Raw genomic sequence first — 16677 nt, 5'->3', positions numbered from 1 at the left:
ATATATATATATATATATATATATATATATATATATATATATATATACCCCTCCAGTGAGTTCTGAATCTGTCCTGGGATCTTTTCCCAGTGGAACATGCCTAGAAAACCTACAAATGAAAGTCTCCAGGAAGCATCTCAACCAGACGCTTAAATCACCTTAACAGCTCTACTTCGTGCACCACAAGAACGATGGAGCTCCTCGCCCTATCCAGGATCTTGCTCTTTTGGTCACGATCCATACCTCATGACCATAGGTGAGGGTTGGAACATAGATGGACCAGTAAAACGAGTGTTACCTTTTGATTCATCCCTTTCATTACAATGAACCGAAGCAACGCCCTCATTAACGAGGATGAGGCTCCGATTCATCAATCCACCTCCCGTGAACAAGATGCCCAGATAGTTGAACTTCTCCACCTGAGGCAAAGATTTATTCCCAACGTGGAGGAGGCATTCCACCTATTTTCTATATAAAAAGTATTTTAATTGTTAGTAAAACAACTCAGTAAAAAAACGGAAAACTAAAACAGTAGTTCAGAGTAATAAATGCTTTAATTTGATTTAATATACATGTGAAATTTTAACAGCAAATGACATTAATGTACTTTATATAAAGTTTTCTGTTCCAACAGGCTCGATGACAACAAAATGATCTCAAGCGCTGTAATGTGCAAGCCAAGAAATTCCCATCATTACACTGGGATATTGTGTACACCCAACCGAAACACATCGTTTGTGCATGTCCATGCAGAGTTCTGACACTTTAGCATGAACACTTGATGAAAGGCCATTGGTGGATCATCATCTGCCTGTTATGGAGAAAAGAATATATGCTTTGTTAGTGGAAAAGCTAAACACATTGATCTGACATGTGTTCACAATAAGCTTCGAATGTTTTAGATCAAAATAAGCAGTCAGTTAAATATTGTGTATAATATTTCAGGGGATTCAAGTTAACAACCTAAACATGTCAACTTAAAAAAAAAAGACTTGCCTGCAGCTGTCCAAAGACCATGATAAGAATACAAGAATCCATTGTTGGTTGGCAGTCTTGCTCCGTGATAATGTGCTTAATACGCTTGAAAGGTAGGTTCTGTAGATGAAAAAGAATATATATATATATATATATGTTTTAAATGAACATCTGACAAAATGGGATTTGCTATGGATACAGAAGAAACGAAGCGCATAAAACACTGATTTAAAGGGCAAAAAGAAATATAAACTTTTAGATTGAAAGCTGACACTTCTATTAGATCACAATCTATTAGATTATGATCAAAAATGTATTTGTAAAAACATACTTACTACTAGTTTATCAGCAATGGCGTCTCTCCCCTGAAACGGTGACCCTTCCCAGGTCAAACAGGCATCGGGAGACTGAGAACAAGAAGTTTATATAAAAAAAACACACACACCTTAACTATGCATCACTGTACTCCATCCATATCTGATGAGATTTACTTTGAAGCAGATACTGTTTGATGACACTGATGTTATGTTGCAAAGCTTACATATAGGTGAGCAAGTCCCATCCTGTTGGTGTTATCAAACTGGTTATAATATTCCTGGACAAAGCCTTCACCAATCTTCTGCCAGATTTCTTTGTTGCAAGCCATGTCTGAAACTTTGGATCCAAGAGGGAAGCGTATAAAAATATGCAAGTCAAAATTAGAAAAGTTTATTAAATTCAGATGTTTATTACAAACACTATCTCTATCAAAAATCTTGAAATATCCAATTAGACTACAAACTAATTTCTAGTCTACTTCCTTTTCTGCACTGAACATCATCAGACAAACGTTGCTGTTGTGACAGTATCGTCACACACGAGAGATTGTTCTGAGGTTTTAATCACTAAAGCTGCCTCTTCAGTTAAGAGACAGATGCAAAGCCTGAAAGGACATCCAGCTGACTGATCCATCAAGATGCAGTGACACGAATGATGCCAGAACTTTGATTGTGATGTTCAGTGAAGATTTCTTAATCAGAATTCACCACACTTCTAATGTTACTGTGAAGCATTTAAATTATGTTCCAAATTTACCATTTCTATAAGCACAGTCAATTACAACCAACCTGTGCATGCTACCATGTTACAAAAGTTGCAACTACGCATGCGCAGAAGCACAAAACTACTTTTTTTTTACATGCCGCTTTCTTTTTTTGTCAAATCATGACTACCGGGTACATATTAATCGGTTACAGTGATAAGACACGTCAGGAGTAAAGTACAGCCCTGTTTCGAGTAAAAACTTCCCCGTATAATATGTTCTTTCCAACTTTTCCTTAAGTTCAACACTACGGTTAGCCAACAGCACGAGTTGGCGTAGCCTTTTTTTTTTCGGAACCAAAGTTATTCATCTATTTTCTTCATAATGCTCGTCTCTACAGGAAACTGAAACTTTTGAGAAGCACCTAATTAAAAAAAAAAAATTCTACCGTGTTCGTTAGTTTAGCTTACTTTGTTCAACAGTGAATCAAATCTACGAAAAACCAAGGTTGTGTTCCCGCCGCTTCCTCCCGAGTGATGACAAACATATGACGTCACAGCAAGTTAACCAATCATTTGAGGGAATGTTGCCACGCTTGAGTGGCTCTGTTCCTTTTTGTAACCCTGGCGTACGAATCGGTTTAAGTTGTTGGTTAACGTCTAACATTGAGCGAAGTGTGTAGACACCGCCTTCTCGGCGCGCCGTGGTCGAATCAATGGTGCGGACCCAGCCTGTCAGGCAGACTTCAGCAGCTTTTTGTTTACAAATTACAACTACTAGAACTGAGCAACTATGTCAAGTGCTGTAAAATTATTTACATTTATTTCCTAGCCTGGATTGTGTATTTTTTATTTAAAGTTTATGTATTTCTACACTTGAGATTTCCTTATCAGCCCACTTAATGGACTATGATATAGAGATTCGGTTTAATTCTGCCTTGTTCAAACATATTTATGAAGTAATAAATTACAAGTTTTATGTAGAAAATCAGGCAGACAAGCAACAATGTAATCAAAAATATAATAGTTATTTCTGAAATTAACTTTTCTACTAAAATAGTAACAATAATAATCTTCCTCTTCATCTAGATTCATTCTTATGGGCCAAACTAAATAATTAGTTTTAATATCACAAATAAGACTTTAAAATTTTTTAAATGACAAATATAAATTAACTCACCTTAAATATATTTTAATAATAATTTTAAAAATATAAAACCAAAATTAACACATAAACGTAACATATATAACAACAACTTTGGCAAATAATAAATCACAGTTGTGAAGGTTGCTGCTTTGTTGGCATCTTAAGATGAGCTCAAACATTCTCTCAACTGTAAATCAAAGATTCATAAGTAGTGCTAAATAATCAGTTATCAGTGGAGCTTGCAAAACTAAAACAAAACAAAAAACCCAATTATTGTACCTGTGCATTTTTAAGCGGTCACCAAAGATGCAGAATAATGTCAGCAAATTAATAGTCATCAACAGTCGGAGAGATAAGGCTAGATAAAAAGTGAATATTATAAATTGGAAGACATTAAATGCTTAATTGGGTAATATCGTATTGCTCAGACAGATACAGAACTACAGATCAGCCAAGAGCAGCGTGCAGGTCTTTACAAACACCAGTGACAGGAGTGTGATTTATAAAAAAGCTGGGTTCATTTTTCACATATATCTAAAGATCCAAACAGCATCTTCTGATGTACCATCATTAGTCCGACCAAGAACGATGACATTGTCCTCCCAATTTATCCCAATTCTAACATCCGACTTGTTTTTCTTCACAAAACATATCTGAAAGACGTAAGACTCATTTAGGCACTTTATAAAATCATGTTGCTACAGTTCAGTGCTTGTTGCTGCCTGGAGAATCAACACGCCAAAGGTGTAGTATGTCCTCACTTCACGTTCGGCGAGTTGTTCATTGAGCTCCTATTGATTCGTTTGAGTCTTCTGCACCAATAAATCTTCATCAAAAGGATGGCAGTAAAGGTTGTCTTTACAGTTTCACCAAACAGGCCTCTTGAGATTAGAACCGAGCTGATTCACATGTTCCGTCACTGTTCTGGATGCGACGTGAAATAATCGTCTGCACGGAACACACTGGGCATCTCGTGGCGCTGATGTGGTGCTGATCTTTGTGGGCTGGCCTGTTTCTGAAAGTAGACGGACATATTTTAAACCTCATTAGCATACATTGCGGAAGAATCTGCTTTGCAAAACTGTAAAAAACAAATATGGGTAAAAATAAACGAAAAATCCTGAAGCTCAACACTTTTAGCAATCAGCCAATATAAGTACAAGTGGACAAAGCATGAATTAAATATTACACTTAGGAAGCCTGGGACAGTCATTGTGCGGAGAATCTTCTTAAAAGCGCTCGGTAGTGTTCCCAGTTCCCCCTCCGCCTGCTTGACCTGCTCCTCCATTGCACTGACATTGGCCCCCACCATCTTTACAAAGGCCTGCGGACACACCAGAGTAGAATAAGACAAAACAATGAATTTAAGACTTGCATCAGAGAACATAATGTTGTTTTAAGAACTAAAAACTCTTCTCTATTTGACTAAAGCAAACACTAACTTGAGTGATACAGAGATCACATTTTTATCTAGAGATAAAAAAATAAAATAAAAAAATTAACCCCCCCCCAAAATAGGACAAAAATGAACAGATATCAGTTATGAAATGAAAATTTAATTACAAAATAGTCAATACCTATTTATATTTGATCAGACTAAAAGAATATCAAATATGTTTCTTAGAGCTGAGGTTTAGGAAAAAAAAATATTGGTATTGGTGTCGATTATCGGCCGAGTAAGTTTTAACATATCGTCATATCAGATATCGGCCAAAAATTCAGTATCGTGCATCCCTAGTTTAAGCCCTACAATGTGTCAAACTCTCATACACTAAAGGTAAGTGCGTATGAGTGATTGTGTTATGGGTGAGTAATAAACAAATTGTAAAAGGGTTCAGAATATGTTTAAAAAGTTTTTTAAAAATAATTTTAGACCATTTATTTGTTTTATTTCATTTTGAAAAACTCATCCACGTGCATATTTAATCAAATTGATTACCGCAACAGTGCCTTCACAGGTCTGACTAAAAAGTCAATGAGACAGCTGCTGCTGATCCAGAACGCTGCTGCCTGCATCCTCATTAAAACTAAGACAGTAGAGCACATCAACCCCCAGTTCTAAAGTCTGTACACTGGCTCCCTAGAGAAAATACTTTAAAATACTTTCTGTTAGTTTATAAATCACTGAATGGCTTAGCACCAAAATACATTAAAGATTTGTTGTCGGACCAACCTTCCAGACCACTCAGATCTTCTGGTTCAAGTCTACTACACATCCCCGGAATCAAAAGCAAACATTTAAAAGCAGCATTCAGTTTTTATGCTCCACTAATCTGGAGCAAACTTTCAAAACACTGAAATCATGCTGAAACACTGAGTTCTTTAAAATCAAGGTTAAAAACCTATTTGGTTAGAGTTGCCTTCGACTGTTTGACTAGTTAAAACATTAACCTGAACTTCAGTCTGTAGTCCAACTTTTCTTTACTTTCCTTTAGTATGCCTTTGCAATGTACTTTTTTAAAATGTTTTCTTCATATTTGAATTGTGCTATACAAACAAACTTGCTTTGTCTTTATTGTGATTTAAAGTACTGTTCACAAATTTTACATACATCTCTTCATGCTGCATAAGGTTTTTGTTTTTTTTAAAACTACTTTTCATCCAGAAACCTTAAAATAATCACTTACCTCTAATTTGTCGATCCTTCTGTACATTTGTCTCATTTCATCAGCCTTCTGTTGGATTTTTGGTAGATTTTCATTCACTATTTGGGAGGTATCATTACGAATCTAGGGAAATAATACAAACCAAAGCAAATGCACTTAGATTGAAGCTGTATACTGAATACTCATAAAATGATAATGCTTACCATATCTAACATCCCCACAAACTCATCCACTCTTGTAAGCATTTCTTCTAAGCTCTTCTCCAAGCACAGGACCTTGATTGACAAAGGGTTACAAAAAATAAATTGAGACATACTGTACATTCAGCCTGAGCTTTTGATTACTTTAAAGTCTCAATCAGTTATGTGGCAACTTTTGTGTCTCAAATACAGCCACCACACACGTTAGCTCGAGTTGAAATGTTGTGCCATTAAATTTATGAGAAACTTGGCCAAAGGCTTCAAACACAGAGACCTTTGTCTTTTCACGAGGACAGCCTTGTGTCATGCTTGTCCATTTAAATGTCCTAACAGGAGGGTGCAGGTTAGTCAATGAAACGAATAAAAACAATGTCTCTCTGATAGGAACGTGTTCAACTTATTGAAGGGTTGTAAACAGCTCAGCTGCTTATTCTAATATTCAAAATCACTTTATATGCACGCGAGACTTAAATTTACAGGAAAACTTGGAAGCAACAGTGTGCAGATCCACTGCAAGCCGTCCAGCTGTGTCCAGCTGAATATAAACAAAGAGCTAGCATGAAGAGCTAGCTTAGCTGGTTATATTTAACCAACCTCTTCTCCAGCTGTCGCTTTGATGCAGGACGAGTATTCGAGGGCTGTTTGTCTCAGGACTTCGTCGTCCTGCTCCGAGTCGCGCTGGTCGTTTGTCTCGAGCTGAGCCGCTTCATTCAGCCTCGGGTTCAGAGGGGCAACGTTAGCCGCAGCCGCCGCTCCGAAGCTGGGGCTCTGCGACACGGTCCCGCTGCTCAAGATGTCGCTCACCATGGACAAACTGCTCGCGCTCTGGGACACGATGCCGCTGTCTGTGCTTATTTCCGCACTAGACTCCTCCAGAGGAGACAGAAGGCCCACCCTGTCGACCCGGTGATGCTCCATAGCTCCTGTTTTTGTGACCTGCTGTCAACTGACTTGTCACGTGCGCATCACAGTGGACGGGACGTCCCGAAGGTCAAAATTGTAGGCGGTTCCGTTTGGGGGAATTCCAGCACCTTTTTTTTTTTTGAGATTCAAAACATTTGATTTAACTCATGAACTAGAACGGACTCGCATACCAACTTCTAGCTTTTAAAATAAAACTAAATTTTGGTGTTTAATCGGTGTATGCACATACACACATAAATCAAATACAGTTTTGTTCAAATAATTTTTAAATTTTTATTTCGGCTACTCCCATCCTCAGGGGTCACCGCAGCGAACTAACTCACACAAAGACTTGCCAATTGCTTTTATGCCAGATATCCTTCCTGACATGACCACACTAAGTTACCACAGCCCTCTGTGTGGAGCAGAGGGGTGCCATCTAGGGTGCCTGGGGGAGCATATGTGTGTTAAGGGTCTTGCTCAGGGGCCCAGAGTGGGTCAAATGAGGGTGGAGGCAGATGTGGGGCTTTCCCTCACACCCACATTTTGATGTTGTCGGTCCAAGGGGTCGAACCACTGACCTTTCGCTCACAGGCTTGCCTTCTGTAATCTGAGCGCCACCACTCCACTTATTGAACTAAATTTGTTCAAATAATCATACTATAATTTTACATACTATGAACTTACCTGCGAGTCTGAGAATAGAGCCAGCATAGTTTAGCTTGAAGACTTGTTTTGAGTTTATATTATTTTTTTTAATAACTAGAATGACAATTTATGACTTTTAAACCGATTTATCTTTTGAGTTTCATAAACTATTTTTATTGCTCCTGGTTTGCCCTTTTTCTGGCACATTTCAACCTGTCAGCCACCACAGTGGTTTAGTATGGTCACCTCACAGCAAGTTATTTGAATCTCAACTCACTTGGATGTTTTGAATAGTTTGAATAGTATAGTTGCGTTTTAGCATTGATTGAGCAAGTTCTTCTGGTGGAACAGAACACTTTTCTACAATACGTTCATTTGGTCCTACATTGAAGTAAATTTAATGTACTGATATAAAATAATCAATCCCTGGATTTATGCACCCATAAGAGCATTTGGTCTTCTGCGCTCCTCCAGTCCGATCTGAAAATTTTCATGATAATTTAAGGCCGAGTCATAGCAACTTTGGATTACAGGAATCAAAGCTTCTGGTTTTTCCCTTTTCTCCAACGTGCCTTTGATATATCAGCCAGCAGATGGCAGCCAGGGTTAGCACATAACAGCACTTCAAAAGTTTTTAATGCAAAAGGTTAATTTACATGTTCATCACCTTTCAACATACAATCGATTGTATTTGTCACAAGACAAGTTTATTTGGATAGATTGAGCATTTAATGTCATTCAATACAAAATGGTGGTATTGTATACAAGTATTCCTCGCATAACTAATTTTAAACTTCTTTCCAGTTTCTTATTTTTAATCCACTCTTAATTCTTTGTTGGGTTTAACAAGTTTACACTTGAATAATTAAATCTGCATCCAAACCACGTGTAAGAAACCCATCTCTCCCACGCACACCAGCATTGAATCTGCTTTTAAATGCCAGAGCCTGCTGCGTGCGCCCCCTTTTTCTGCCAAAACAATGACTGCATGCGACGGTTAGGATGTTTGTTCTCCTGCTTAACCCAAAATCTGTTGATTGTCGGTGCAAATTAGCTTGATGTCAAAGCTCTATTAGCTGTTTGATTAGTCTGGCCTCCTGAGTAAACATGGCAGGCAAACATTCATCTGCAGAGAGGTGAAAGAAGTTTGCTGCTGCAGGGCCTCAACACAGGATAAAGGTACATTCCTGATGAAAGTTTGCTGTTGCCAAAAGCCAAATGATAAACGGACTGTGCCCGACGAAAGGAATTCAACCTTCATACATTTTTTTGTAATCATTTTGTTTTATCTAAAAACAAATTTCTGTGACAGATGACCTTGATGCACTTTATTACTCATCACGAAGCTATTTAAAATCTCCTATATGCGTATCTTTTTTTTTAAACATTCACAACACTTTTCTAGTTTGTATAAATGTGAAATAGAATAATTTATTTAACAAGATACAAAGATTTGATCACAATCATCATTGCATAAAAGTCATAATAAAAACAAAATTTAACATAGCATTTATCAGAAGGTAAGAAATATATAGATTTGCTCTTTCAAAACATCCCTAAGTAACCCAGAAGTTGGTCCCAGTAATAAGAATGAAAACTGATCTTAATAAGTGGTCATAAAGAAAAGATAACAGGCTGTAGGTACATTCATAATCCTATCCTACAGTCAACTAAAACATAATTTGTTCCAATGCTTCTATAGAACACAGAAATCTTTGCATGAAAAACAAAACAGCAAAAAAACTAAAGAAAAAAAATATACACTATTATTGCTGTAAACACTTCTTATCATCCATGTAAAAACCACCAGAAGTTCCACAGTTACTCAAATTTCTCTGGCTCAATGCTCCAGTTCATTCTCTGAGCAGCTGACATGTTTATGTTTCTGTATCTGTAGTTATTATAGGGTAATGACGGTGCCATCCTCCTCCACCCCTCCCTTGGGAAGAGCAAGACTGTGACGTGGGTCCGTTTTCAGAGAGCTGAGGATTTTGTGCAGGCTGCCATTGCTGTGCCGGAGGGCTGGGTTGCTGCTGTGATGCAGAGGCTGTGTGTGCTGCTCACTGTGTTTGGACTGTTGAAGCTGCTTAAGGTTCAGGTCTCTGTGCAGCTGGAGGCTCAGGCTGCTGCGGTGTTGTTGTTGTTGTTGTTGGTAGTGGTGGTGGTGAGGATGGGACCCTCCGTTCAGACTTGTCTGAGACTGAAAGGAGGCGGTGGAGATCACAGATGATGGGCGTGACGGAGGGCTAGGCGAAGCCGCTGGACCCGACGATGTCACGATCTGCTGGTGCGTGCGAGATGCGCTTGATGCCATAGAGGCATTGGACCGCTGAGATGGCCGTTTGAGGCGGCTCTCAATGACGATATCTGCATCCTCGTCACTCTCCAGGTCATCCTGGTACCCATGTGCTCCAGAGGTTGGCTCTCGCGCTAAGGCCATAGACAAACTTGGATAACCAGTTGACCCGCCACTGTCAGACGACTGGCCTGAGCTGCCAGAGATCCTGCTGCTGCGGACCACGTTGTTGCGCTGGTTCACCGGTTTGACGGTCACGATCAGGTTGTGACTGTTAGCGATCATCATGTCTGTCACTTGATCCAGTGACTTTCCTGTTACTTCAATGCCATTCACCTCCAGAACCTCATCATTGACCGCCAGCAATCCGGTGCTCTCCGCCAACCCTCCAGGCACCAGTCGAGATATGAAGATGCCTGGGACCTTTTCCAGACCGTGCGGCGTCACACGAACGCTGGTTCCATCTCGAATGTAAAAGCCCAAGGGTTTGTCCGAGCCGTGACGATACAGACGAACACGGCGGTGAGATTCAGGCAGGATGTCCACGTCAATGATGGACGAAACGGGCCTGAAATCCTGCGGCATGCCAATGCGGATGTGAGGACGCTTGCGGTTGACGTCGCTGTTGCGCAGCGTTACCACGGCCTTCTTCCTACGAGTTATTGTGTTGTTGCCAAAGTTACTGTAGTCGACCTCCTCTGCAAAAAGAAAAAACAAGACAAAGAGAAATTCAGACTTAGTGCTCAGGGGTCTTCGGTGTCTTATCATACCAGGCTAAAGCTAAATAAAAGACTGGCACAAACAAACAGGAGTAGATTAGATCAACATCCAGGTATAACTAAGTGAAACTGTCCTACAAAGGAAGTAAGATGTTGTTCATTAAATAAGCTATAACCAAGACTTTAGAGACGGTTTCACATTCAAGATGGAAGACACCAATTTTGAACAGACTATTCCAACATAAGTAGACAAGAAACTAACACCAACATGTCAGCAAGATTCGCATGCTGCTGTCTTTGAGAGGCAGGGAGTGCGTTGTGTTTGTAAAAACTGCTGAGTGAGCGGAGCATTCCTCTGCTGACAGAGGTGACCCACCCCTGACTGCTACCAGGCAGCAGCTGCATAGATATCTACTTTTCATTTCTGCACAGACACACACTCACCCACACATAAACAGAACTCCCGCGGGGCCTTATAAATACTAGACAGTACAGTGTATAAACGATTGGCCTTAGAAAGAAATATTGTGGCGATCTCAGTTACAGCGTCACGTTAGAGCAGTGGGTCTACAACAGGCTGGACTAGAGGACCACTTTAATGACTGCGCTACATCCTCAAGATAAATCAAACACTAATGAGCTTATTTATGAAGAAACTTGTGAAAAAGGCAAGCTGGAAACACGAGTTTACATTACAATGTGATATTGAGTAACCAATTGAATTTCTTCAGTGTTTGACAAAGACAGCTACAGCAAGAGAGAGGGGGAAAATAAACACTTTGGTATCAGCACAATCTTCCCCTCTCAGGCGAACAGGAAATCTGCACTCAGTAAGACCTGATGTGACAGGAAGTGCAGGTCCCCCATTGGGAGCATCAGCTCCTGCACCTCCATCAGTCATGCTTGCAACTCTGAGTAGATAGGTTTTTAATAAGACTGTCATTTTACCTAGCGTTACTAGTTTTTCCATTATAATCTTTCCCTTATTGCACATCTACTGTCTGTGCTGTGGTTTTATCGACTCCCACAAGCTGCCTCTTGTTTTTTCTCTTCTTCTGACATGCACCACAAGAACGCAATAAACTCCTCCAGACCCTATTTACTCAATATCTTTCCTCCTGCCGTTAAAATGTGCTTTGTCGACAGTACGCTAAAGAAAGAGGAGCTGCTAGAGGAAAACGGCATATATTAACCACGCGTCAGACCATGATTATTTAGCTTAGAACCACGCTTTGAGACTGAAAGGACAACTCGCTTACAAGCTCTAAATTTATTTTAGAGCTTGAAAGCTGGACAAAAAGTATAGAGTAGGTCCTTTAATAGTAGGGAATTGGTTAATTAAAGTCTCCTACTGCAGAATTCAACAGGGATGTTAAAGGGATGAGATTGTGTGGACAGTTTATGACAAGCTAATATCCGAGTCGGTGTAGATCTTTGAATAACCTCAATTAGGAAAAATCATTTGCCGTATTTTTCGGACTATAAGGCGCACCAGATTATAAGGCGCATTAAGCGAAATGAGTTCATTTTGACTGATTTTTGAGCGCCGTGTACCACATAAAATCGGTTCGAGGTCAGTAAGCACAACCAGAACTGGATTATAAGGCTCACTGTCGATTTTTGAGAAAATGTAAGGATTTTAAGTGTGCCTTATAGTCCGAAAATTACGGTAATTCTGACCAGCTAGTTCAGTGAGGCCAAGACTAAAGTGCTGCTGACCTTAAAACTAACTGCTCATAACCTTTTCATCCACGACTTTAAACTCACTTTAAAGTCTCACAAAGTTAAGTCATCATGTCTGATAAAGAAACGGCACCAACCATTGCTCTTAAATAACACCCTCGACAAAGGCAGGACATCATCCATCCTAGAGCGTGGTATATATTTTTTGTTTTCTTTGCATGTTACGACAGAAGCTGATCTGATTAAATCCAGACAAGGCATTTTGCCACGAGGCAGGAATTTCTGCCACAAGTGCAAGTCTCTCCTGATGGGAACCACATTGAGGGAGGGCTTCAGCAGTCTTGTTGAGCGCAACACCCTCCTTCCACACCCTCACCTCGGTCTCGAACCAAAGCCACAGCATGCCACATCACCGGGGCTTACTGTGGGATACATGAGTTTTTCAGGGTGAAATCCAGTGTGGGCAACTAAAACTGTTCTGTCGGTGAGTAATGTTTCACAGCTGTTGAGCAAAATGCAATACAAAGCAAATGCTGGTTTAATTTGTTTCAAGAAGTACGAAGCCACGAGGTGTGGCTGATTCTTGGGCAATCACTGAAGAGGAAAGTTAGGCTCAGCAGGTGTTTGACACTTGTCAAATCCACCAGGGAAACAAGGCTTTTAAAAAGGTACATGGCTAAATTAGGACATACATGTTACATATTCCAGCCCTGTAATTAACAATAACTACCTTTCTCTTTCAATAAGCAAATCAAACAAACAGAACAAAATATGGGTCATGAACTCGTTAAAAATCTTATTTAATCCATATGATTCATACCAGCTGTGTGTTGTGCATTTTTCTTACTAAAACAAATTTTCTTCAGATTGATCCGATGTGCTGCTGAGACTGAGGGAGAGCAGAGAAGATCACTCTGTCTGTTAAACACTTCCACATTAGGTCAAAAACTCGTATATTTATTATTTTGTTGAGCTTTCACAACTTTTTAATTAGCAGTAAATCAGGAAACCAGCGCACCTCATAAGTAAATTCTCAACTTGGATAACCACGTGTTGACTGTTAAGTGAGAACATTCTTATCTGTCCTCTTTTTAAAAGTGTAGCAACATGCTCCAGTATATCTTGATCTGCTACATTAGAAGCAAATGGATAACGTTTGTAAAGTCAAACTACACAACATATTATACGTTTCTCCATAAGGGAATTCCCCCTCTTTAAACTCGAAGCAGAACTGTACAGAAACAAAATGAGCTAAAGCGAAACAATTAACACTATAGACAGAAAATAATTTTAGGAAAAAAATTCATACATTTGTTTAAAAACAAGATTTTTTCCTGTTTGGTGAAGTTCAACAATGTGTTTTTGTGGCTTTCTTGAGCAGATAATGGGTTCATTTAATCAGATAAGGTTGATAAAAATGGCGGACGGATACATTGGCCTTCATCTTCAGCAGCAATAAATAAATCCAACTAGTCTGGGTTTTAAACAGGACAAACAGAAACACACTTAAAGATAAGAAAGTTCTGATCAACATGTTTATACCGAACCAATAATTTATGTAATCAAGAAACACCACGTTAATGCATCAAAGTTCATGCTCGATAATCCAGGTAAAAAAAAAATCCAACAAAACTCTGTCAAGTCATCTGGAAGGTTTATTTTTTGTTGAGATATTTCATCCATCATCCAAAGGACTTCATCAAACTGAGGAGCCACAAACAAACTCAGTCTGACAAGCAGCACACTCACAAAGTGGATCAACCAGTTTGCTGGTGCTAAGTTGGTTTCTTGGGCCTGTCCTCTCCCCCGTCAACTCCGCCGAGGCAGCCATAGCCAAAGTGGTTCAAAACATTCAGCTTGGATTCGGTCGGACTGATGAAGTCCTTCGAATGAAGGATGAAACATCTAAAAAAAAAAAAAAAACGTCCAGATGACCTGACTGAACTTTTTTTTAGATTTTTTTACCTGAATTACTGCGCATGAACTTTGATGTTTTGAACCACTTGACTATGGCTGCCTCAGAGGAGACGACGGGGGAGAAGGCGGTCCCCAGAAACCATCTTAGCACCAGCAAACTGGTTGGTCCACTATGGGAGTGTGCGGCTTGTGGTTTGTTTGTGGCTTCTCAGATTGATGAAGTCCTTTGGATGAAAGACTAAACGTCTCAACAAAAACCATCCAGATGCCCTGACTGGCCTTTGTTGGACAATGCTAATGCATTTTCATTGCGCCCAAAATACATATATTTAAAATCCTAACTATATTTGACTGTATATTGACACTTTAAAGGTTTTGCCTTTAAAGATGCAAATAAAAACAAGTTCTTAATAAAACAAAACAAACTCATGAAAAGTGAACAAATATCCAGTTTTCTATATCTGAGCTTTGACTGATGTGGGTGATTCAGCTGAGTTCATGTTTATTTTATCAACTTCTGACAATAATTAAGTTATCCCTTCTAAACTGGAATATTGTTAGTTGGTTGGTAATCAGGTACCTGCAGATCAGACTAAAATTAAACTAACATTTACTTAAGTTAAGAGTACTACAAGAGCTCTAAAACTGCTTAGTAGAGAAAGAGACTAGAAACTGCTGTAAGAATGTTTTTGACATTACACTTTGGAGCATTAGAAACCCACTTTCTTGTATCACTGTCATAAATAATCCTCTAACACAGCTGTACTAAAGCTTAAACCTCGTGACACCAGAACACACCACCACAGAGGGGTCAGGGGACAGAGTTCAGAGGTGAAAAGACGGCTTCTGGACGACTCCTATGGCTGCCTGTTCGTCTGCACAACGTGACACTGAAGGAATGTGGTGGTCAAAGTAAACGGAGATATTACTTCAGCTTGAGGATCTGCACTGCTTTTTTAAAACAGGCGTAAGCTGCTTTGACCCACAGCAACTCCCCGTTTCACGCTTGCCATGATGGCGATAAAAATCGGGATTTTTGTTGGAAACGCTCAACAGAACTTAAAACGTGGCCAAAAATAAATAAATAAATAAATAAATAAACTGTGAGAACCTTGTGGCAAATTGGTTTCTTTTTGGGATACAGGTCTTATTAAATGCCCCATGCTGTTTTTGACTCGCAAAAGTAGGGATAAAGGGGAAGGTTAGACTTTGTTCCAACGAGGCCCACCTATAGTTAAGCAAGGCTGTGAAAACAAGGTGTTTCAAGGTTCTATAACTTTTTCAAAGTCTTCCATTAAAAAAACAAGAAGTTAAGAGTTTTATGATCCACCATTAAGATGCCCCAACATGCTTGTTCCTGGCAGGTCTTCTTACACTCACCACTGACTCACCACCACTAAAATCAGAGCGACAGGAATCAACCACAGCTGCAGCAGTCTTTCAAACTTTTGGTACATTTTTATGCAATATTGTGAAGAAAAGCACAAGAATAAATGAAGGTATCCAACAGGAAATGGTTTTTAAAGCGTAGTGTTTTCGTGCGTAACAAACACAGCAGCCCCAAATTCATTCCACACAAGTTCAGACTAATGATGTTTGAGGCCAGGGTCAAGTGCGATATTTCACACAGGGCTTTGTGAATATTGGCACACTGTACTTAAACAGGAACAACAAATGTATCTGACATAAACATGCCGAGGACAGAAGAAAACTGAACTGTCTACAAGAAACAGAAACAGAACCGATGAGGATTTTCAACACAAAGAGTGGAATACATCATGGAAATATAATGCTTGAATACTGCAGTAAATGAGGATGTCTGGCTGTGTAATAAATAAAAAAGGTGCTTAAAGGGCAGTAAAAAATAATCTCATTATTGCAAATATATCGATTGAAGAAAATGCACGTTTATTAGTTAACACAGCTTAATAGGAGAAAAGTCCCCTTATTCATGTGGTGTGAGACTTGTAGTAGATGTGACAGAATAAACACTCTGCAAACAGCTTTAGTGGTGGCCCCTCAAAGTTATGACCCTTCGTGGTGATATATTTATTTGGAGATTTGACCCCCAGACACTAGCAGCTTAGCAGAGAATCTCTGAAAAACACACAGTGCTTTCACACTGTGCACATTGTGCACCGAAACCGTAAGAATTCAAAACCCTCCAACTATTATTAAAAATATTTATCCATCTTCTCCTCTTGCATAAGAACTCAATCTTTTTAAATTTAACAAAATATCCTTACCGCTGCAGGGAAATCATATCTAGTTGCATTGCTAATAACTTGATTTTGCTCCCCAGAATGGACAAGTTGCTGCAAGTTTCAAAGAACACTTGGAGATCAGTTTTTTTGGAAATATGCTTGCCTGTAGAAAATAACACAAGAAACTGATTTTATTTGTGATTAAGAGAGATTTACTCCTTAAAATATTAACTTTTGGTTGGCAAGAGCTCTGGGTCTAGTAGCACACCAGAATAATGTGCGAGTTGTCCGTTTAAAATCACTTCTGGAGCTGCAGGACATTCAGGAGACAACATTAAAGTATATTTATCTCTAGAATA

At 39.3% G+C, this 16677-nt stretch overlaps 3 protein-coding genes across 3 annotated transcripts in view; all 3 read right to left on the bottom strand.

Annotated features, from left to right (window-relative positions):
* Positions 1-694: 694 nt before the first annotated feature.
* Positions 695-2537, bottom strand: LOC119425318 (nuclear transport factor 2-like). The gene is made up of 5 exons (XM_037692839.1): positions 2467-2537; positions 1517-1629; positions 1311-1382; positions 997-1095; positions 695-811 (listed from the first exon to the last, which is right to left on the bottom strand). The coding sequence occupies exons 2-5, from the start codon at positions 1619-1621 to the stop codon at positions 695-697; spliced, it is 393 nt and encodes a 130-aa protein (XP_037548767.1). The 5' UTR covers positions 1622-1629; positions 2467-2537.
* A 1017-nt stretch (positions 2538-3554) lies between these two features.
* bloc1s4 (biogenesis of lysosomal organelles complex-1, subunit 4, cappuccino) lies at positions 3555-6904 on the bottom strand. Its single transcript, XM_037692778.1, has 5 exons — positions 6543-6904; positions 5952-6023; positions 5770-5871; positions 4332-4466; positions 3555-4157 (listed from the first exon to the last, which is right to left on the bottom strand). Exons 1-5 carry the CDS (start codon positions 6864-6866, stop codon positions 4059-4061), a joined length of 732 nt encoding a protein of 243 aa, XP_037548706.1. The 5' UTR covers positions 6867-6904; the 3' UTR covers positions 3555-4058.
* Positions 6905-9350: 2446 nt separating this feature from the next.
* The window catches only part of pard6gb (par-6 family cell polarity regulator gamma b), a 36272-nt gene continuing 28945 nt past the window's right edge, over positions 9351-16677 (bottom strand). The window contains exon 3 of the mRNA XM_037693509.1: positions 9351-10493. Within this exon, the coding sequence (XP_037549437.1) occupies positions 9400-10493 (1094 nt within the window). The 3' untranslated portion in view covers positions 9351-9399. The remainder of the gene's footprint in view (positions 10494-16677) is intronic.

The sequence above is a fragment of the Nematolebias whitei genome, chromosome 19 (genome assembly GCF_014905685.2).
Source record: "Nematolebias whitei isolate Nwh7 chromosome 19, NemWhi1, whole genome shotgun sequence".
NCBI lineage: Eukaryota > Metazoa > Chordata > Actinopteri > Cyprinodontiformes > Rivulidae > Nematolebias > Nematolebias whitei.
This window is presented reverse-complemented; position numbering and strand designations above follow the sequence as displayed.

What these genes read in the sequence shown, in the direction of transcription:
- LOC119425318 (XM_037692839.1), bottom strand. Translation starts at nt 1,621, where the DNA reads ATGGCTTGCAACAAAGAAATCTGGCAGAAGATTGGTGAAGGCTTTGTC. An exon ending in TGGGACTTGCTCACCTATAT is followed by an intron (nt 1,383 to 1,516) that starts GTAAGCTTTGCA and finishes TCTTGTTCTCAG; the next exon opens with TCTCCCGATGCCTGTTTGAC. An exon ending in TGGTCTTTGGACAGCTGCAG is followed by an intron (nt 812 to 996) that starts GCAAGTCTTTTT and finishes TCTCCATAACAG; the next exon opens with GCAGATGATGATCCACCAAT.
- bloc1s4 (XM_037692778.1), bottom strand. Translation starts at nt 6,866, where the DNA reads ATGGAGCATCACCGGGTCGACAGGGTGGGCCTTCTGTCTCCTCTGGAG. An exon ending in AAGCGACAGCTGGAGAAGAG is followed by an intron (nt 6,024 to 6,542) that starts GTTGGTTAAATA and finishes TTGTCAATCAAG; the next exon opens with GTCCTGTGCTTGGAGAAGAG. An exon ending in CTGTCCCAGGCTTCCTAAGT is followed by an intron (nt 4,158 to 4,331) that starts GTAATATTTAAT and finishes GTCTACTTTCAG; the next exon opens with AAACAGGCCAGCCCACAAAG.